The 24151-nt window shown below is 38.9% G+C and overlaps 1 protein-coding gene across 1 annotated transcript in view; it reads right to left on the minus strand.

Annotated features, from left to right (window-relative positions):
* Window positions 1-10470, minus strand: part of LOC109408915 (uncharacterized) — a 32472-nt gene extending 22002 nt beyond the window's left edge. Inside the window, exon 1 of the mRNA XM_019682302.3 lies at window positions 10016-10470. Within this exon, the coding sequence (XP_019537847.1) occupies window positions 10016-10069 (54 nt within the window). The 5' untranslated portion in view covers window positions 10070-10470. The remainder of the gene's footprint in view (window positions 1-10015) is intronic.
* Window positions 10471-24151: the final 13681 nt, after the last annotated feature.

Genomic DNA, 24151 nt, shown 5'->3' on the forward strand with positions numbered 1-24151 from the left:
CATATGTCTTCTCTATTGACAAGCTTTGTACTGCCTATTGATTTTTTAAAGATATTCTCCACAAAATGTTAAATATATTTTTGCGTTTATCTTACTTTCCTGTCGATATTCTCAATTATTATTCCACACGAAGACGTATGAGTCCCGGACCAGTGAAACAGCCCAGGAAACAGTGGCAAAGTGAATAAAGGCGAATACGTTGATCCATGCCAAATTCCAATCGCGATTACGAACATCTTACGTAAGAATACCGATATGTATACCAATTCAAGACATTCTAAAAAACAGAGCATGTCTTTTTTGATATTTACTGATTTAAACTATCTTATCAACACCTAAAATAAGATACATCGAGGCAAATTGAAACGGGTGGGATGAGATGAACCAGTGAGTTAACGTAATGTTATCCATGGTTAGAACAATTTGATTACCATAACACATACACGGCATACAATAAGACAAGGTAGGCTATTATTGGTAAACATCAGTTTTGGACATAAACAAGTGACGTCATTTTTATCGTCCTATATGTTGATCAAAATGATAGGGACTACTAGAACGTTTTATTCATGTCTTTGAACGATTAGAACAACATCATTGAACAATAAAATCAGCATGTTTTGCGGAATGTATCCTTCTAAATGGTATAGAAAATGTGCCGTGCGTTTGATTGTGTATTATGCTCGTATAAACCATTGCCAGTACATAACCGTTAAAAATGCCATGGCCTACTGAGGCATCTCAAAATGGTACCTAATGATAAAGTTTCTCGCTAGTAGGTCCCTTTCTGTATCAAAGAAAATGGATTTGTCAACGGAAACGAAAATTCAATAAATGATGCCACCATAATTCCTAAACACAATCAAAACAAAAACTTGTTGAGCATACGTGATTTTTTACTTTGTATGTGTTTTTGGGCAGTTCTTTTGTGATTTTTTTTAGAAAAATACCTCAAAATCCCAATTTCACTAAATAGTAAATCGTGAATAACTCTGAAACGGATAGAAAAAACGCAATGCTATCTTCGGCAAAGTTTTTCCTCATAAAATTTGCGATCTTTTTATGGAAATTGTTTAAAATTAGCCATTAAGTTCAGATACGTTTTATGATGGGTAAAAGGCACAGTATATCAAACATTGACAAACTTTAGTAAATTCAAAAATTCAGTATGAAAAAGTTACCCGCAAAACATGTCGTTAATTATTTTTCTCAAGTAGTTTGGATCCATATCAAGCTGCAAAAAATATAAAAATAGTGGGTATTGCCAATTTTTGTACGGTAAAAAATATTTGTATAAAATTTATTATGAAAAATGGCCATTTTTCGAAAATCTCGCCGGGGCGACCTCTAAACGTCATTTCTGAAAGTTGCCGTCATACAAAAGTTTGTTTCTAACACCCTTAGCTATCATTTGCAGGGTGAGCCCCCAAGCATTTTGACCATGTGCAATTTTTGGGACAACCTAATGAGGTGTGTGAAGTGAGCGACGTTGCTTAATAATAGAACAAAAATCGATTTCAAATCATCAACCTTGTATGGAAAGTCGAAAAATTTTCCGCTCTACTGTATTTTTTTTCCTTCGCGTTTTCGAACTCAGGGCATGATTCTACACCAAAAATGATCATCAGCTTACCGAGTTCAAAAATGCTGTAAACTAGTGTATTTGAAGCAGTACTCTATCCACCAATTAAGATGAAGTGGACCTAAGCAAAAGGTGTCTTTGTTTTAAATGTGAAATAATCAGAAAATCGAAAAAATATAGTCCGGACAAAAGAAAAGATATTTTTTTTTGTCTGTACTGTACTGTTTTTCTTCAAGTTCCTCGGATTTGCTTTTATTCCACATAATAATACTTATTTAAGAATTACAATAAAAGCTAGATTCGTAATATTTCTCACATTTTAATTCACTTTTTTACTAGTCTTCCTGCTTTAATGGTTTCATTTACCTGGGTATTGAATTCTGTTTTTTATTTGTTTTAGAGTAGAGAAAATATATGAAAATTATATTATGGAAATTCTTTATCAATGATAAAAAATAATAAAACGTGTTATTATTTTGTTATTCTCATCTGGTAGTAACTTTTCATTACCAGGATGAGGTTATTGTACATATTAAGTCTTCAAAAAGCTTTATTGTATATTACAGGGTGCGGCAGGAAAAAAATGCGAAAAGTTCAAGGCACTATTACACGCCAAATATGCGATACATATGACTATTTTTTCACGACAGTGTATCAGTTAATATCTATGTTCTAGCACTGCAAAATAAAAATGAACATATTTGATGTTTAACATGTAATAATGTAAGCCCAATAACCCGAGCAAAGTACAATAACTGACCAGTAACAAAGTGATAACTAGGGTTCGCTCCATAACTTATCTTAATTTTTTTTGTTATCAATTTAATAAATCGCGTTACTACACCTGTCAAGCTGGAGGCATCATTGTCGACGACAATAATGGAAGTTAGTTATCCATGACCGTTGCAAATATCTTTTTGGTAACAAAATGAGCTTTCATCTGTATGAAATGGATTGATTTACAGAAATTGTTATCAGGGTGCCTTTGATGACAACATAATGAGATATTTGAATGATATCCCACGTATACTTGGTTGTTATCATGTTTGTTATGTTGCCTGCTTATTCAGCCAAAATGAGAACAAATTTAGTTAATTATTCTTGATATCAGATAACTCAGTATATTATCCAGTTAACTTTGCTCGGGAAGCGGGTACTGCGCGCCCAATGGTCATTAAATAAAATGACTATAACAGTAAACAAAGAGCTTTTATTCGATGAGCAGCCAGAGCACACTGATCCAGAGCCATGTAGTTTCACATACTAGATGAAATACGTCAATATATTTGATGATATTGTAGAGAAAATTAAAAATATGTTTTATCAGATACGAAATTTAGCGCCATGTGTACTTTTCTGCGGTTTGAAAATTCTTATTGTCTTCAGCTTCAGGCGCCACCCTGTAAAATGGGAAAATTTTTAATTAACTTTTAAGAAAACTAGCCTACAGTATGACCCATAAAAAATGCGACATTCTATTTTTTTGCGGTATTTGATGGTTTTTATTGAAATAATCCTAATGAATTAAACTTTTTTGGATTAGGATACAATAAAAAGGTCATTGTCATACAGGATCTTTAAAATTTTTGTCAAAATATTCATTGGTTACGTTTATGGGATACCTTACAATTGTTAACAATTTCTAAATAAAATCAAGTTGTGGAGCGGATCTGGTTGGATGGTTAGAACACTTGACTATCACGCCGAGGACCTGGGATCGAATCCCACTCCCGACAAACTCACAAAATGTGAGTTCTTCCTTCGGAAGGGAAGTAAAGCGTGGGTCCCGAGATGAACTAGCCCAGGGCTAAAAATCTCGTTAATACAGATAAAAAAAAAAAAAAATCAAGTTTTCCTCTAATTTTCAGCGCAAAATGAACTAAGATAAAAACTTTAAAACACATGGAAACCATGAAGAAATAAGTACTCTTTAATACGCCCATGTTTCAAAAATATTTTAAAAATAATTTAAAATGTTTAGGAAACAAATACTAAAAAAGGTGCAACATATTAAAAACCGTATTTAAGATAAATTAATAAAAAAGCTATAAAACGATCCGAGTGTCTGTTCACCAAGGAGGTGCGGCTCAAACAGCGTCTGTTCTGGCATCCAGCGGCTGAGTAAGAAACGCTGCACCACGCCCAGCTAGATCCAAGGTGGTAGCCCCATCAGCGTGGTCGTCCCAGTGTTGGTTGGGACGTTAAACAGAACTGGCACGATGGCCCTCCGGCGAGACAGGAGTGTTGGCGTAGGCCCAATAAGCCACCCGTAAAAATCCCCATTGCGAATAACATAGGAGAAAATACGACTCGATACAATCGGCAAAGACCCACGCGACGAAATAAGGACTACGATTGGAAACTTGGAACATGGAATTGCAAGTCACTAGGTTTCGCAGGATGTGACAGGATAATCTACGACGAACTACATCCCCGCAACTTTGACATCGTGGCGTTGCAGGAACTTTGTTGGACTGGACAGAAAGTGTGGAAAAGCGGGCATCGAGCGGCTACCTTCTACCAAAGCTGTGGCACCACCAATGAACTGGGAACAGGATTTATAGTGTTGGGCAAGATGCGACAACGTGTGATCGGGTGGCAGCCGATCAACGCAAGGATGTGCATGTTAAGAGTTAAGGGCCGTTTCTTCAACTACAGCATCATCAACGTCCACTGCCCACACGAAGGGAGACCCGATGACGAGAAAGAAGCGTTCTACGCGCAGTTAGAGCAAACATACGATGGTTGCTCGCCGCGTGACGTGAAAATCGTTGTCGGCGACATGAACGCGCAGGTAGGAAGGGAGGAAATGTACAGACCGGTAATCGGGCGAAACAGCCTGCACGCCGTATCGAATGATAACGGCCAGCGATGCGTAAACTTTGCAGCCTCCCGTGGTATGGTAGTCCGAAGCACCTTCTTCCCCCGCAAAGATATCCACAAAGCCACCTGGAGATCACCCGACCATCAAACAGAAAACCAAATCGACCACGTTCTAATCGACGGTAAATTCTTCTCAGATATAACCAACGTCCGCACATACCGCAGTGCGAATATAGATTCGGATCACTACTTAGTCGCTGTATGCATGCGCTCAAAACTTTCGACAGTTATCACCACGCGTCGAAGTCGAACGCCGCGGCTCAACATCGAGCAACTTCGTAACGTAGAAGTGGCTCAAGACTACGCGCAGCAGTTAGCAGTGGCCCTACCAACGGAAGAGCAGCTTGGCGCAGCTACACTTGAAGATGGCTGGAGGGACATCCGATCCGCCATAGGTAGTACCTCGGCTACAGCACTAGGCTTCGCGACTCCGAATCACAGAAACGACTGGTACGACGGCGAATGTGAACAGTTGAAAAACGAGAAGAATGCAGCATGGGCGAGAATGCTGCAACACCGTACGAGAGCGAATGAGGCACGTTACAAACAGGCGCGGAACAGGCAGAACTCAGTCTTCCGGATGAAGAAGCGCCAGCAGGAAGAACGAGATCGCGAAGCGATGGAAGAGCTGTACCGCGCTAAGGACACACGAAAGTTCTACGAGAAGCTGAACCGCTCGCGCAGAGGCTTTGTGCCACAAGCCGACATGTGCCGAGATAATCACGGGAATATTCTCACGAGCGAGCGTGAGGTGGTCGAGAGGTGGCGGCAGCATTACGATGAGCACCTCAATGGCGACGTTGCAAGTACCGAAGGTGGCGTGGTAACCGATCTAGGAGTATGTGCACAGGACGAAAGACTTCCAGCCCCTGACCTTCAAGAGATTGAGGAGGAGGTTGGCCGGTTGAAAAACAACAAAGCCGCTGGAGCAGATCAACTACCAAGCGAGCTTCTAAAATACGGTGGAGAAGCACTGGTGAGAGCACTACACTGGGTCATTACCAAGATTTGGGAGGAGGAAGTATTACCGGAGGAATGGATGGAAGGTATCGTGTGTCCCATCTACAAAAAGGGCGACAAGTTGGATTGCGGGAACTACCGCGCGATCACACTACTGAGCGCTGCCTACAAGATACTCTCTCAAATTTTATGCCGCCGTCTATCACCGATTGCAAGAGAGTTCGTGGGGCAATATCAGGCTGGATTTATGGGTGAACGCGCTACAACGGACCAGATGTTCGCCATCCGCCAGGTGTTGCAGAAATGCCGCGAATAGGGTAGGTAATCAAAATTTGAACCAAATTGCGGTTTTCTGAAGCAGTGTAAATTTTAAGTGATTTTTTCTCCCACATGGAAATAATTTACTACGGCAAAATCGTATGTACATGAAAGCCACGGGTATAAGCTATCTGTTAAATGGTAAAAAGTTGGTATTTGCACCGAATTTCATTGAAATATTTGGTTTTTCATCAACAATGATTTTAATCTTAATTTGAACCATCGTAATCATAATTTGAACCAATTTTAATCTTAATTTGAACTACTGGCGGCAGCAGCTCGAGCAACTCACAAAACAGCCAATTCCATGCTAAACAATGAAAAATCACATGAATCTGCTAATTCTCATATCTATTTTTCATTAGGCAGTGGAATCTCAACTCAGAATGTTCGAAATTCTTTAGGAATTTGGAAACAAAATTTGGATTTTTTCATCCCCCAAGAGTAAACAAAGCAACCACTAGCGCAATCTACAGGCCAACACTAGAAGCTCACCCTCGTTTACTAGTTCAAATTTAGATTACAAATGGTTCAACTTAAGATAACATTCTCCAAGTAAGAATCACTTAAATTTGATAATTTAATGACAAATAATGCGGAATATTATTCGGTTGGTCGATTCTACGATAAATAGGCTTTCATTTGACGTGTTCACATATTGCGTGTGATACAATGCATGAGCTGTACGAGTGCACCGAAAATGTGCTTTCTCTTGGGGGAAATGGGTGAAATCACAGTGATTTTTCAATTGCCTGTTTTCCATGACAAAAACGCTTTTTTCAATGCTTTTAAAGTCCATGTTATCATGTTATATTACGGAAAGCTGTTTAACATCTTTTTCGGGACAATATTTGCCTGAAAAGTACGCCGTTTTAATGAATTTTGAAATGGTTCAAATTAAGATTACAATTTGACTAGTTCAAAGTTTGATTTCTTACCCTACAACGTGCCCACACATCACTTGTTCATCGATTTCAAATCGGCGTATGATACAATCGATCGAGAACAGCTATGGCAGATTATGCACGAATACGGATTCCCGGATAAACTGATACGGTTGATCATGGCGACGATGGATCGAGTGATGTGCGTAGTTCGAGTATCAGGGACACTCTCGAGTCCCTTCGAATCTCGCAGAGGGTTACGGCAAGGTGATGGTCTTTCGTGCTTGCTGTTCAACATTGCTTTGGAGGGTGTAATAAGAAGAGCGGGGATAAACACGAGTGGGACGATTTTCACGAAGTCCGTTCAGCTGCTTGGTTTCGCCGATGATATTGATATTATTGCTCGTAAATTTGAGACGATGGCGGAAACGTACATCCGACTAAAGAGTGAAGCCAGGCGAATCGGATTAGTCATTAATGTGTCGAAGACAAAGTACATGATGGCAAAGAACTCTAGGGAGGAATCACCGCGCCCGCCACCCCGAATTCATATCGACGGTGATGAAATCGAGGCGGTTGAAGAATTCGTGTACTTGGGCTCACTGGTGACCGCCGACAACGACACCAGCAGAGAAATTCAGAGGCGCATTGTGGCAGGAAATCGTTCGTACTTTGGACTCCGCAGAACTCTACGATCGAATAAAGTTCGCCGTAACACGAAGTTAACCATCTACAAAACGCTGATTAGACCGGTCGTCCTCTATGGGCACGAAACATGGACCCTACGTGCAGAGGACCAACGCGCCCTTGGAGTTTTCGAACGGAAGGTGTTGCGTACCATCTACGGCGGAGTGCAGATGGAAGACGGGACTTGGAGAAGGCGAATGAACCACGAGCTGCATCAGCTGCTGAGAGAACCAACCATCGTCCATACCGCGAAAATCGGGAGGCTACGGTGGGCGGGTCACGTCATCAGGATGTCGGATAGCAACCCGACTAAAATGGTTCTCGAGAGTCATCCGACCGGTACAAGAAGACGTGGAGCGCAGCGAGCTAGGTGGATCGACCAAGTGGAGGACGATCTGCGGACCCTACGCAGAGTGCGGAACTGGCGACAAACAGCCATGGACCGAGTGGAGTGGAGGCGGCTACTATGTACAGCAGAGGCCACCCCGGCCTTAGCCTGACCGGTAAGTAAGTAATAAAAAAGCTTAACACTGTTTTTCAAAACAATTTTTTGTCGATGAAGGCATATAAACCTACCTTTATGATAGGTACAAATACTAAGTACTTTAAAACAAATTCATGCTTAAAACATAATATTTTCTAAAAATTATCATTTGTCAAATAATAAAATTTTCAGAAAATGTCTCTTAATTTATAAGGTAATATTTTTTTCGTTCTTGTCCGACGAACCAACGAACTCCTGAAGACCTTATCCAGCCATAAAAGTACTATTTTGAAAATAAAATTTAATTGAGTGTGATTGAAAGCAATTGAAAGAAAATAATATACCTAAAAAACGGCCTCTGGCGCGTGGACGATTTCGACATCCATATGTTCAACGTTATATTTCCAAAGGTATGTGCATGAACTCAGTCTATGTTCCTTTGCCATTATCGGATTAGTGGCTCTACTATACTATCCAATAGATATATGCAAGGTTAATCAGTTCAAAGTAGGGGAACGATGACTTTGAAAACTGTCGCATTTTTTTATGGGTCATACTGTATTAGAGATCATGGAACGTTGAAACATAGATTGGTTAACGTCAAATGGACGAAAATGAGGTTTGAAGTTGAAAAACACTCGCATTTTTCCCTGCCGCATACTGTACTTATACAACAATCAAATGTTAACGAAGAAAACACCACTAATAGAAATAGATTATGTGTTGAAGGTTTCAGGTATCAGTAGGTCAGCTCCAGAGGCACGTTCTTCTCCATTTGGGAAATTTGTACCATGTGTTGAAGGTTTAGTACAAAAACTTATCTTCAACGCACTGCATACAATAAATGTGGTAAAGCGGCTTCCGACCACGATGTGCGTGATCCGCGTATTATCTATAGAAAAGCAAATTAATAGCCCGTGCCATCGCTAGAAATCCATTGTCAGTGATAATGGCACGAGCTATTTGAAATTCACGTACGCAAAATCGGCATCAAATCTAAATTGATGCAAAATGAGGTTTTTTTTTGTTGGTGCCCGGTGATAGGTGCTTCTGTATTTTGTGTTTTTTACATAATTCAATAATAAATCGGTGAGAATATGTGATACAATTTGATAGAGAAGACGTCACCAGGAAGTGCATTATTAATGGCTTAAAGAAAGAATTCGTCATTACTCAAACTCTTCAATATTTGTAAGTTTTAATACAAAAACTGCTTGAATGGCAGAATCAGACTGTTCATCATCATCAAAAACCACCGAAATTTGGTTGGCTAATGTGGCCCAATCGTTGAATGAGCAATATTTTTAAAATTGCCGCTTGATGTTAAACGTTAACGAACGTCTATCGAACAATTGCTTTGCTATACCGCTGTTCCATGCATGAGTACCCCAAGGTGTACGAGAATGCTTTGCATAGTATTATAAACCCTAAAAAAATACAGTGTACTAGTGAGGAGGATAATATTCTGTTCGAACGATTGATTCACGAGTTATTAAGGAACATACACAATTTGATGGTCAACAATTAACGAAGTTTCATATTGATTGTTTTCCTCTTCAGTAGAGCTATTCATTTGAATTGTGAAGTTATCATAATAAAAATAGTGTCCAATGTTCAATAAACATGCGTTAACGTATAACTGTAGGCGTGCCCACTACTGATGATAACGAGACCTGCACTGTATACTCGTTTAAACAATATTGGTTCAAATGATACTAATACTGCATTTAGCACAATACATAAGATAAAATTGATATCAAGATACCTTCTTCTGTTGGCGTTTTTATGCCAAAAATACTTTTTATGGTCAACAATAAACTTCGAAACTTTTCATGGCGTTCAACCAATCATGCATAATGCAATTCTGCTACATGCAAATCTGATTTGTCTGGATACAATTACTTGCAAATTTTATTTGCTTCGCACATATGTATTGGCTATATTGACCGTATGAAGCAACACGCCCATCCCACTACAATAAAAATTGGAGCTGCCGTCGGAAGTCACACTTTGATTTTGGAACAACACCGCTTTGTTTACAGGGCTCCAATTGAAGTAAATTGACCTGATAATGCTCTCGCTCTTGCACCGCAGCGTTATCACTTCGCTTTAGATATACACTTTTTTATCAGCTTGCACCACACAGTTAGATGACCTCAGGCGCCCTTGTGCAACATGGAAACTATTCAATTATATTTTCACTTGTCTAGAACTCACAGCATGTACTGAAGCCATACAGCCAACAACCGCCAAAACGATTAGCACCTTCATGTTTCTTGTTTGAACACTTTGACTATCAACTAAAAAAAAACTACACAGTAGAATTGAAGTACACAACTGAACACGGTAGAGTCTGAAACGCGAATGATTCAAACTTCCGATCTCGCGGATGGGGACAGACTCAATTTAAGCCGCTCCGAACGATCTCGTGATCGCGCGCTCTTTGCCGCTGTTGATACGAACCGATCCGGTATGACAAACTACCTGGGATTACGACGACGGACGGACGCCGAGAGAGTCGGTTATCCCGCCACACCGCGCTTCGCCGGGCAGGACTCAACGAGATACGATTTCGTAATTTAATCACCAATGCGTTTGAGATACGAGGTGCTCTTCAAGAGTCGAGTCTGGACTGGTTTTATAACCCTTTATGGGTGTAGTGGAAGAATGGCCTGCGGTGCTCACGCGGTTCTAGTCACACTACTGACTGGTGCTCTCGGTATCACATTGAAATGCATCTAGCTAGATAGTATCGAGACTGTCTCAGGAAATAGTTGTCGCCGCCAGCCAGTTACCTCTACAGGTGTGGAAAATGAATACTGAAAAGGTTGTTTGCGCTATCTTTAGACTGCTGTCGACTGGCTGCAGCTATCGCGTGGGTATAATTCTCTGGAGCAGAATACTTGCATCCTTCCGGTGCGTCATGTTGGGCCACGTGATATGTGTTTTACAAGGTCAAGGGCAACATGTCCATCAACTGGAATATCATTAAAACAACTCATAAATTTGTCTATATTAAATGAATATTATGATTCGTCGTGCGATCGTATATATTTTTTTCTCTCTTTTTACTAGTCGTGCTGATATGTTTAATTGTTCTACATGCATTTATTATGTTGATTCCGGGAAATTCCTGAATACGAGAGACTACTCTGAATTAAGATCGGAAAGAACCATAAATCGTGGGATCCCCCAATGAAACTCGTCTGATAAGACTTTGTAGCATTTTGAACTAAATACACTGAATGCTATAGATGCAGCACATAAGAGGAAGCAGAAACTACTGTTTGTTAATGGAATAAAGGAGTGAGCAGGATCACCCACATAGGCCCTTCGTATTTTTGTGCATTGTCGTTCGTCCCATCCAGCTGATTTTAACAAGGATTTTAAGCATTCGATGCACTGATGCTACATATACATCCAGCCAAATAAACTTAAGATTTTCGTAAGGCATAACTTATGAAATGTTTAATAATTAACACTCAGAAAAAAAAATCACATTGTTAAGGTTCAAGAATTCGTCATTGATATCACTATCATCATTGGCATTTCGAAAGCAGTGTTTTTTTTTTATCAAAACACAAATTTTTATTATGAAAATGTATTCATTGTATTCCAGATGAAGAATGGAATACCGTGAATACATTTTCATTGTAAACATTTATGCCTTAGAAGAGAAAACTGCTTTCAAAATTTCAATTGTGTATGACGATCAATGACGAATCCTTCAACCTTAACATGGATTGTATTCATGCGCGTTTCCATTAAATGATACTGAACATCACATACATTTTGTGAAATTAAAAAAAAGGTAATTCCTACTGTCTTCAGCCACAGGCTGCACAGACTGAACACATTACTTACACTAGACAACGGACAACACACAGAAACCCCCAGTGGCCTAGTGATGGATTTTTCGTTTGACGACCGACTGGAGCGGGAATCGAACCCACACTCCGAGGTTTACGATACGCCTAGACGACTGCCGCCGCTAACCGCACGGCCACGAAGCCCACAAAGTTATGTGATTTTCCAAAAGAAGCTATCTGATTTCCTTATGATTTTCATATACCGCTTCATGTGATTTTTTTGCAAAAAATCTATGGAAATTTATGGAAATTTTCCACTGCATATGAGGGGATTAAAAGCAAAGGGATGTAAGTGACTAAAACACACTTTCAAGTAAATGAGGTTTAAAGTTTTTCACCAATTTTTCATCCCATACAAAATGTATGGAGTTTCAAAATCGACCCAATTTTCTACGATTTATTGTAGTTTTTCTAATCATCGTAAAAATAATCTTAAAAAAGTTCTTGGAATCTGAATAATGTTTTGATATGCTCAGCTCAAAATCGACAAAATGGTCACTTACACCCTTCATATGTGATTCATTATGTAGAGTACATGCTCAATAGTATCTCATCTTGCATACACTCCCGTTCAAAAGTTTGGGGTCACCCCCTCAAAAACATGTCATTTTTTTAGGCCCATATCTCCGCCAATTTGCGTCCGATTTCAAAACCCCAGGTTTCATTCAAAAGATAATAAGTCAAAGAAACTTTGAACATGATTTAAAAGAAACTTTTTCAAAAAATGTTGTATGTAAACTTAATCCAAGGTTGCCAAATTTTCTAAAAAATGAATATAAACTTACGGCAGTGTCGCTGGAAATTGGGTCGACCAAATTTTAAGATGAGAGCGGTCATACATGTATGACCCATTTTCTATTAGCTTTCAACTGCTTTTTACAGAACTTAGCTAAAAAATCTAGAAAAAAAGTTATTAAGTAAATTAATCCTTGATGTCATCGACCAAAAGTTTGGGGTCACCCCTCAATATGATGTATCGGCCAAAAGTTTGGGGTCACTATCGTAAAACATGGAAAAGTGATTTGTTGATAACTTTGTCATCTTTCATTCAATTTTAATTCTTCTTGGCTTATTTGAAACAAAATGAATGATACTTACTGCATAGACATTGAACCACACATATTTGTTGAAATTTACATACTAAAACTTAACGTAAAGTTGCCTCATTTTTTGAAGCGTGGTAAAATGTGCTAACTTTACATAACATTTTTATATACAAAAATCGTTAAATACGTTAAGTTGAAGACATCACACGTAAATTTAGTTAATTATCTTTGAAATGAGCCAAAAATAATGAAAATTGAACTATAGATGACGAAGATATCACCAAATTACTTTTCCATGTTTTACGAAAGTGACCCCAAACTTTTGGCCGATACATCATATTGAGGGGTGACCCCAAACTTTTGGTCGATGACATCAAGGATTAATTTACTTAATAACTTTTTTTTCTAGATTTTTTAGCTAAGTTCTGTAAAAAGCAGTTGAAATCTAATAGAAAATGGGTCATATTACCGCTCTCATCTTAAAATTTGGTCGACCCAATTTCCAGCGACACTGCCTTAAGTTTATATTCATTTTTTAGAAAATTTGGCAAATTTGGGTTAAGTTTACATGCAAAATTTTTTGAAAAAGTTTCTTTTAAATCATGTTCAAAGTTTCTTTGACTTATTATCTTTTGAATGAAACCTAGGGTTTTGAAATCGGACGCAAATTGGCGGAGATATGGGCCTAAAAAAATGACATGTTTTTGAGGGGGTGACCCCAAACTTTTGAACGGGAGTGTATATCTGACACATTCAATGGGATATTTTTTATGCATACCTTTTTATTTTATATAAGTTTGATTTATAAATCTATTTAATGTAAAGTAACATGCACGAAACTTTTGGGTACATCTATAATGAACTTTTTGATTTTCCGATATGAATTCATTGAACACCATGTTACATTTTATTTTACCTTTGAAAGTATTTAGCAATTACAGGCTCGTTTTCGGTCATCGGGTTACTTATAAAACAACGGTTTTAATTATAGCCGACGTTTCGAGTATTTGGTTTTACTAAGTGGCAATCAGAACAAATTTCTGCTCTCCAATCCAATAAGCAATCAAACAAACAAAAAAAAAACAGTATGTTTGAGCAACCACTTAATAATTTTGATTGATAAGATTTTTCTATTGTTAGTTGTCATGTTAGTTGTTATTGTTGTCAGGGTGGGTAAGTCCGTCACCTCAATGATTTTACCAGAAAACAGTTATTTATTAGCTTTTTGGCCGCACACCTCATTCGGTTTTACAATTTTTACTATTTTGATACACATGATCCAGCAATTCTAGTAGGGATGACTGATGGAATTTTCCCAAAAAGAAATCAACAAGGAATCTTCCTGGGATTCTTCTCCAAGGATTCCTCTTGAAATGCCAGTAAACAGCAGGGATTCTTTCAAAAACTCGTAAATTTTTTTCGGGAATTTTTCCTGAGATTTCAAAGCTTTTTCAGCATGAATATCTACAATGATTTCTTTTTAGAGTCCTGCAGAACTTCCTGGAGGATCCCTACCTTGAATGTCTAGAGAAACGCCAATAGCAGTCCTGGAGCAATTCTAGCAGTAGCTCCTAAAATAATCCCGTCAGGATTTTCAGTAGGAATATCTAATCTTGAGTAGTAAAAATCCTTGAATAACTTACAACAAGAAGTTCTTAGAAGTACACACTAAAAAAATCTCAATTTTAATAGTGACACAATTGATCGAACTGCCTGAAAAAGTTTTGACATAAACATAAATGTGCCACATTTTTACACTTTTTGTGACGTACGTATTAAGTTTATATTGTTTGAATTCTTCCAGCTATAATTTTAAATCACAGAACTGATAATTTAGTTCTCTATGCTATAAATTTACGCGATATATTACAAAAACATAATGATTACTGATGTTGAACTGTCAAAAAGCACCTAACAAAATCAGATGAAGACTGCAGTCGATTGGAAATTTGTTTATTACGAAGGTGAAACAGCATGAAAACCGCTCATAAATTTAACACCGAGTTGAGCCACAAACCTGGAAATGACAATCCGTTGCCATCAGCCGATGCAGTGGTAAACAAAAACAGCCATGCTCAGTCAATCAGAAGGCGGCTTTGTCTGCTTGGCTGCGATGACAGCTGCCTCAATAGGGTGCCTGTACCAGTTATCGCACTACCTAAGAAAAACTATTTCTAGAAAAATAAGAAGAAGACCGTCGAATGTCATCGATATGTCAAATGATTGATTAGTTTTCATACTTTACAGGAAAAATATAGAAACGGAGCCAAAACTACTTTTAGTATTTATTACGGCGTGTGCCAATGATAGGAACCCTGTACCAGTTATGGACACATTTGTTAATTTGTGTTCCACTTCGCACTATTTACATGCATTCTTTACGGGGTTTGCCATAACTGGTACACTATGGCGAAATAGGGTGCAAGGAAGTCGAAAAATTAAGGAAAATGATTTATTTCTATCATTATTAGAGCAAATTGTGAAGTTTTAATGATTGCAACCATCTTTTGTGAACGTGATCTGTTGTTTACTATTTTTTTCTTACTGATTTGCATCATTAAAAGATGAAAATCGACTATGGCGAATTTGAGGTACTATAGCCATAACTGGTACACTGAGCCTACATACATACACGCCAGCAGTGACGACGCGACAGCCGAACTGGCAAGTTCGTTTATTGTAGAAGTTGTTCATCTTCGACTGCCATTTCTTCAACGTGGTGCGTCAGCCGAGAGAACAAGATCGAAAGCTGACACTCTGAGGATCGAAGTTCGATTCCCGAATGGAACTTTTTGTATTTTTTTTGTTTCAATATGCGGTGCTATAAATAGCACAGTTCTCAATCATGTATACAAGCAGCCGACGCGCTGAGCTGTTGCGGTAAAATTACATGAGTCAAACATTTTCCGTTTCCTGTAAAAATAAGATCGCACACAATTTTGCGTCAAATGTGTTGCTTTTATATGTCGGACTTATATGACACAAAATTACAAGATTTTTTCGAAGTGTGTAATGTCAGAAGATTTCTTGGATCCGCACAGACTTTATGGAGAAATATCTGAAAGAACCATAGGACGAATTTCTGGAAGAGAAATGGCTTTAGATGTCTCGATAAGAATATTTGGAGAAATCCCAGCAGACATTCTTAGAGGATTTTTGAGAGCAAATTTGGATGTATCTTTGGAGAAATCACTGGAGATGTTTAGAAAAGTCCCTTGAGGAATCCATGAAGGAGTTATTGGTGCAATACCTGGCATGGATTCCCTGTATGAATCCTAAGAGACATTTCTGAAGGTAATTCTTCAGCAATTCTTCCTTCTTCCCGAGATGAACTAGCCTAGGGCTAAAAATCTCGTTAATACAGATAAAAAAAATCTTCAGCAATCCCAGCAGGAATCTCTTAGAGAAACCCATCAGGTATTCCTGGAGGAATTTCTTTAAAAAAATAAAAAATAATACATACAGGGGATGTCCAAAATGTTTGGGATAGGCAACATTTTTTTCTCTCACAAAAAAGTTCAACATGCTATAACTTTTCATAGAGTGCATCAAAAAATCTCAAATTTTGACTGTTTATCAACCTGTTATATGTGCATCATTGGTACAAATTTGGGCTCGTTTGAATAGTTTTTCGCGAAGTTAGAACCGTTCGGATAAAACACTATTTTTTAGACAACTCATTTTTGAGCTGTCATATTTTGGAAACCAGTGAACCGAATTAAATGATTTTTTTTAACGTTTATCAACAATATATTGATTCTTGATACAACGTTATGAAATGTAATATTTTCTCACGGCGAATTAAGTTATACCGGGTTGAAATTTTTACCCATGTAGAGGAAAATAAGCCAAATTTACAATATCGCACAAACATTTCTAAATGTGTTCTTCCTTTAACCTTCGCGTACCCAACGTCTATTTCGGATGATTTTCGAATCTTGAATCAGCTATGAAAAAGGCATTTTCGAACCGATTTTTTTGAAGTCAATTGCATTCGCTCCAGGTTTGTCCAAATTGTCAAGGACTACCATACGGAACCGGTTCACCCATCCGTTCCGGAGTTATTCCAGATTCCGTTGGGGTCATGACCGGCCGGAAAATGACACATTAATGCATTTTACTCTGAATCTATAGTTATTTTGAAAATTTGCATATATTATACGCCAGGAATGCAGAAACTATATAACTGCAAGGAACCATTGACTTGAAATGACACAATCAAGCAGTCTAATGAACCGAATATGTCCCGGGTGCCCCCAGGGATGTGGCCAAAGTGGCCATTCTAGCAACATTGTCAGAACCATTCATGCGGCACCTCAAACTTCATGATTTGTCGTAACATGAAGGAAAATAGTCCTTCCATGCTCCTAAGACCCCTCGGGAATGGCCTGGCCATACCCGGAATGTTCCGGGTGCCCCCTGGGATGTGACAAAAGTGGCCATTTGCACAATGTTATCAAAATCAACCGTACGACACCTCTAACTTCATGATTTGTTGAAACCTAAAGGAAAATAGCCCTTCTAGGCCCTTATGGCCACTTGGGACCGGTCTGGCCATACCCGGAATGTTCCGGATGCCCTCAGGTCATTTCTCAAACATAGTCAAAATCAGCCGTGTGACACCTCAAACTTCATGATTTGTTGAAACATAAAGGAAAACAATCCTTCTAGGCCCTTTATGGTCCCTTGGGACCGGTCTGGCCATACCCGGAATGTTCCGGATGCCCTCAGGAAAGTGGTCATTTCTCAAACATAAACAAAATCAGCCGTGTGACACCTCAAACTTCATGATTTGTCGAAACATGAAGGATAATAGTCTTTTTAGGCTCCCATGACCCCTTAGAGTGGTTCTGGCCACACCCGAAATATTCTAGATGTCCCCAGGAGAGTGGCCAAATTGGCCATTTCCGCAACGTTGGTCAAATCATTCGTGCGACACCTCACACTTCATGATTTGTCAAAACGTGAAGGAAAATAGTCCTTCTAAGCTCTTATGACCCCTCGGGAACGACCTGGCCATACCCGGAATGTTCCGGGTGCCCCAGGGATGTGACAAAAGTGGCAATTTCTACATTGTTATCAAAATCAGCCGTGCGACACCTCTAACTTCATGATTTGTTGAAACATAAAGGAAAATAATCCTTCTAGGCCCTTATGGTCCCTTAGGACCGGTCTGGCCAAACCCGGAATGTTCCGGATGCTCTCAGGAAAGTGGTCATTTCTCAAACATTGTCAAAATCAGTCTTGTGACACCTCAAACTTCATGATTTTTCGAAACATAAAGGATAACAGTCCTTTTAGGTTCCCATGACCCCTTAGAGTGGTTTTGGCCAGACTCGAAATATTCCAGATGCCCCATGGAAAGTGGTCAAAATGGCCATTTCCACAACGTTGATCAAAACAACCGTGCCACACCTCAAACTTAATGATTTGTCGAAACATGAAGGAAAATAGCTATTCTAGGCTCCCAAGGTCCCTTGAAAACAACCTCGCCACACCGGATATGACCCAGATGTCCCCCGGAAGGTTGTGGAAACTAATAGTGTGATACCTCGAACTTCACGATTTGTCAAAACATAAAAGAACATAGTGAGTATTGATCCCTTGATTGTTTGAAATGTTCTGTATGTCCCATGAGGAAATGGTCGAGGATAACATTACCTTATTAGGTATTAGGGCCTGTCCATAAACTACATAGACTTGGAGGGGGGACGTGGGGGGTCTGGTAAAAGTCTACGGTCCATACAAATTTCGAAAATTTTGTATGGACGAAAGTCTACGATGGGGATGGGGGATCTGAGATTGCCAAAATTGAGTCTACGTTGTTTATGGACAGCGCCTCACCACAACGTGTCGAAATCAATCTTGCGACATCTCAAACTGCATGATGCTATGGGAATAATCATCCTGAAGACCTTAGACTTTTTGGCGCTTAGACTATCGACGCCAAAGCCGAATGTGGTTCTGGTTTGTAATAAGTTGAAAGGTGGTGTCGCATGTAATTGCAGAATCGAATGCATATTTTCTGTTCACAGAAACCAACCCTAATTACTACCGCAACGATAAAACCAGAAAACGTAAATTTCTGGACTGGCTTTTAAAGGAGTTGGCCCTTGAACACGCAAAACAACAATAAAAACCTTTCGGTTTGTCAAGCAATGTAATCGATAAAATTTCCGCTTATCTGAAAATTTTTGAGGAAATGTATGGTAACTATCTTCCGTTGACAAAGACATTTTTATGTGTTCGAGTAACGATAATTTGTCCACAGATAACAGACGTTTATGCTTATATTGGCAATGTGTGTAAAAATGCTCAACAGCCATTTTGTATGTAACGAGCAGCTGAAACTCATGTGGCAATCATTTAGAGATGGCGCAGTGATCGATAGTCAGCGATCGCTTTCAAGATTGCATGCACTACGCAATTTTACATTCAAGATTGTATTCGGTCTTGAATGAAGCTGGAACTTTGAACTATTCTTACATTCAAGTTAGATGTAATGTCGCAATAAGTTGAGTAGATGGTGGTAGTGAGCCAACGTATATCGTTTTGAACATTTACACAGGGTTCTGCGAAAAATTTGTACGAGCATAAACATCTGTTTTCTGTGAGCACTGTAAAGATGGCATCTCGAACATTTCGGGTTAAGTTTCAAATACTTGAAGTTCTCCAGAATGACATCATCTCTTCATAGAATTATGAAGTTAGAAATCACACGGTTGATTTTGATAACATTGTTGAAATGGCGGAGCATGGGAGCCTGGAAGTACTAATTTCCTTCACATTTAGGAAAATTCTGAAGTTTGAGGTGTAGTATGATTGATTTGACCAAAGTTGAGGGAGTGAGGGAGGACATCCGAAACATTTAGGGTGTATCCAGGACGTCATGGGAACCTAGAAGGACTGTTTTCTTTCATGTTTCGACATATCAAGAAATTTGAGGTGTCGTACGGCTGATTTTGACAATATTTCAGAAATGACCACTTCCCTTCGGCCTTCCGGAATAGTTCGGATGAGGCCAGACCGATCTCAAAGGGCCATAAGGGCCTAGAATGACTTTTTTATGCTTAAACATCATGCAGTTGGAGGTGTGGCATGGTTGATTTTGACAATGTTGTGGAAATTGCCACTTTTGTCACATTCCTGGGGGCACCCGGAATTCTGGGTATAGTAAGGTCGTTCCCGAGGGGTCACAAGAGCCTAGAAGGAACCTCCATGTTTGGACAAATCATGAAGTTTGAGGTGTCGCACGATTGATTTCACCAACTGTGGAAATGGCCATTTTGAACACTTTCCTGGAGGCACCCGGAACATTTCTGGTGTGGCCAGAACCACTCTAAGGAGTCATGGGAACCTAAATGGACTATTATCCTTCATGTTTCGAAAAATCATGAAGTTTGAGGTGTCACACGGCTGATTTTGACAATGTTTGAGAAATGACCACTTTCCTGAGGGAATCCGGAACATTCCGGGTATGGCCAGACCGGTCCCAAGAGACCATAAAGGGCCTAGAAGGATTGTTTTCCTTTATGTTTCAACAAATCATGAAGTTTGAGGTGTCACACGGCTGATTTTGACTATGTTTGAGAAATGACCTGAGGGCATCCGGAACATTCCGGGTATGGCCAGACCGGTCCCAAGTGGCCATAAGGGCCTAGAAGGGCTATTTTCCTTTAGGTTTCAACAAATCATGAAGTTAGAGGTGTCGCACGGTTGATTTTGATAACATTGTGCAAATGGCCACTTTTGTCACATCCCAGGGGGCACCCGGAACATTCCGGGTATGGCCAGGCCATTCCCGAGGGGTCTTAGGAGCATGGAAGGACTATTTTCCTTCATGTTACGACAAATCATGAAGTTTGAGGTGCCGCATGAATGGTTCTGACAATGTTGCTAGAATGGCCACTTTGGCCACATCCCTGGGGGCACCCGGGACATATTCGGTTCATTAGACTGCTTGATTGTGTCATTTCAAGTCAATGGTTCCTTGCAGTTATATAGTTTCTGCATTCCTGGCGTATAATATGTGCAAATTTTCAAAATAACTATAGATTCAGAGTAAAATGCATTAATGTGTCATTTTCCGGCCGGTCATGACCCCAACGGAATCTGGAATAACTCCGGAACGGATGGGTGAACCGGTTCCGTATGGTAGTCCTTGACAATTTGGACAAACCTGGAGTGAATGCAATTGACTTCAAAAAAATCGGTTCGGAAATGCCTTTTTCATAGCTGATTCAAGATTCGAAAATCATCCGAAATAGACGTTGGGTACGCGAAGGTTAATCTAAATTGGCTCTAATATATCTGATTAAAGATAACTTAAAGATCTTTGGACATCAACACTAAAATTTATTGACATTGACGTAAAAAAATTACATTTCTTCGAGAAAAATCCAAAAAGTGTCAATCCATGATAACTTTTTTCAACATTCAAAAAGTATCTATGTTTTAATAGTTTGAGAAGCATTTGTATATTGTTAGTGTATGTTCAAAATTTCATTCAATTCGGTTCACTGGTTTCCGAGATATGACAGCTCAAAAATGAGTTGACTGAAAAATAGTGTTTTACCCGAACGGTTCTAACTTTGCTAAAAATTAATCAATCGAGCCTAAATTTGTACCAATGATGCACAAATAATAAGTTGACAAACAGTCAAAATATGAGATTTTTTGATGCACTCTATGAAAAGTTATAGCATGTTGAACTTTTTTGTAAGAATAAAAAAAGTTGCCTATCCCAAACATTTTGGCCATCCCCTGTAACTTATTCCTTCTGTGATACCTTCAAAGATTCTTCCGGAGATCGCCTTAAGGTATTCTGTAGAAATTCCTCTTACAATTTATTAATAGATTTCTTCAAGGACTCTTTTAGAAATTTTTCATAGAGTACCAGCAGAAATTCCTACTAGAATTTCTCCAGGAATGCTTGCTGAGATTTTTCAAATATTTCCAGCTAGGATTGTTCTAGTGATTCTTGTTGTGAGCTCTTCTAGAATTCCTGGAGCATTCCCAGCAGAAATTTCCTGACAAATCTCAGCATAATTTCTTGGTTGATTTTACCAGAAATTTCTGAATGTTTCCCTGTATCATTTCTGGAACAATCGCATCAAGAATTCCTAAAGGAATTTTAAGTTGAGAAATTTCTGAAATAATCCTCGAATAAGTCTCCAAAGAAATCAAAGCACTATTCCGGCACGAAGAAAAAATTAGAAGGAGGTGAATTGCATCATTTAAAAAAAAAACTACGCTGTAGAACACTCGAAAATTCTCAAACTTCCCTGGAAAAAGATATATCGAAAAACCTATTTTAAGTGGTCGTCCAAAAAACAAAATGACACATAACTTTAAAATATTGGGAATGTTATGAAATTTTTTAAACATTTCTATAATGAGCAGGTAAAAGTTAAAAATACATTTCAAGATCTAGAGTTTAATGTTTATACTCTGTTGAACTATTTTCCCACAATTTCTTCAGGAGTTTCATCTGAAAAGATGTAAAAAGGATTTCAAATATTGAGCTTGCAAAGAACCGATCAAATAAATCCATTCAAACCTGTTTCAGTAGTAGACTTACATGTTTTGATTTCGCTCTCCCTCTCATTTCACCGTAGTTCATTCAGTAACTTGTGTTGTGGAACAGCACCTACATAAAGGTCAATCATCGACCTTGAAGCTCCAGTCAGCATCACTTCAAAGAGTTAAAGCTCTTTGACACAAAAAGTCAGCTATTTCGTTGACATACATCGGATGTAGAGAGTTTAATGACTCGCTGTCGGAATGATTGCCGAAAGCGATTATATGTAGCTGAATGACCGTTTCATCTTTTGTTTACGATAGAATGCCTAGAATTTTTTCCCATCGAGTCAAGCCGTCTACATTTTCTTCGGTCGTAACTTGATGCTTTTCACTGATAACGCAATTTCGTGCCTCCGCTAGCCTACGGAGCATTGAATGTTGTATAATTAGATCCCGGCATTGATTGGCACCGCACACTCCCCCTCGCAGAAGTAAAGCGCTATATATTTTTTGCTCAGGATTGCCTGACGCTCAGTATGGGGTCGATACGGAAATGGTAATGACCTCAACTTGTAGAAGTGATGCAAAAAGGTGATTCTATCTATTAAAGGTCATCAACTAGATATGTATAACACGAATGAAAGGAACGCGACAACCCGTTCGGATTTCTATCACACAGGTTATGAATGTGACGTGAGTAAGCAGAAACATTTTTTTGTGCCAGCAAGAAAATTGAACCGTTCAACCTGAGCCGAGTGGTTGCTGGCCGTTGGAGAGCATTCGAGAGCAAAGTCCGTTGCAAGGCCTACCAGTTTGTCACGTGGTCTAATGTTTATGTTTCCTGTGATTCAGGGGTTTTCAGACTTTTCGGCTCACGGTGCACTTTTTGGAAATAAATCACTCCGCGGTGCACATGTTCATTATTTAAAAAAAATACAAATTCGTCAAAAAAGCTGTCGAATTTTTCATAGCAATTCCAAGGTGCATACACTCGTCATTAGTTTTCCTCCACCAATTATGACATGATACTGTCTTACGTTCTTTTCATCACTTATCGGAGCATAGTTGAGTGTCACTGTTATTCGACTTAGAATATTTCTTGCTCAGAATGTTTCTGGAAACTTTCAGACAAGATCTTTATAAACACTGAATGAACTTGAGCCGAATTAGTGGTGTTTTTTTAAGAACTTCGGTGAAGTCCTTCCAAGACTACTGAATTATTTCTAGAAGTAGCGTCTCGCAACATCTCTTTTTCCCTCTTCAACGACTCTAAACCTGGGATTTGCGGAGAATTCAGGGTCTGAATCAAATTGAAAATGGACAGAAAAGACAATTCTCGTTATTTTCTACAAACTACGAGATAATTTGATGACAAAATTTAAGAATTTACGTTCGTTGGACAGGTAGGTTTGAGGTTAGGAAATCGCCACCAGAAAATTTGTAATAGACGTTTTTCCAAGACTTTTACTGGATTTTTGAAAAATTTCTAGCAAGACACTTGGCAGCTTTATTTTCAGAACTTTGGCATATACTGACAATATTTTTGATAAATTCCTACCAGGCACTCTTGTCAATTCGGAAGGAGTTGTGTGTTCACCTGATTTCGAGATCAGTGATAGATTCCTTCTCGGATATTAAGCAAAGCCACAGAAATATTAGTAAGATTTTTTCTGAGTTTTTTTTAGCGCATTCATTGAAGATACATTGAAGATGCCTTTAAAAGGGTAAGTACTTGTGAACATCCATTACGAGTTCTTGGAAAAAATATTATATTTATTAGGAAAGTTTTGGCAGACTTGTTCATTATTCTTCGCGAATATCTGAGACGGTTTTTGCTGGATTCAAGGTTAACTCGCCGGCTGGAATAATGGAAATATTACTCTCAATCCCGTGGAGTACCTTACAATAGTTCAGTT

This window comes from Aedes albopictus, chromosome 2 (genome assembly GCF_035046485.1).
Source record: "Aedes albopictus strain Foshan chromosome 2, AalbF5, whole genome shotgun sequence".
Taxonomy (NCBI): Eukaryota; Metazoa; Arthropoda; class Insecta; order Diptera; family Culicidae; genus Aedes; species Aedes albopictus.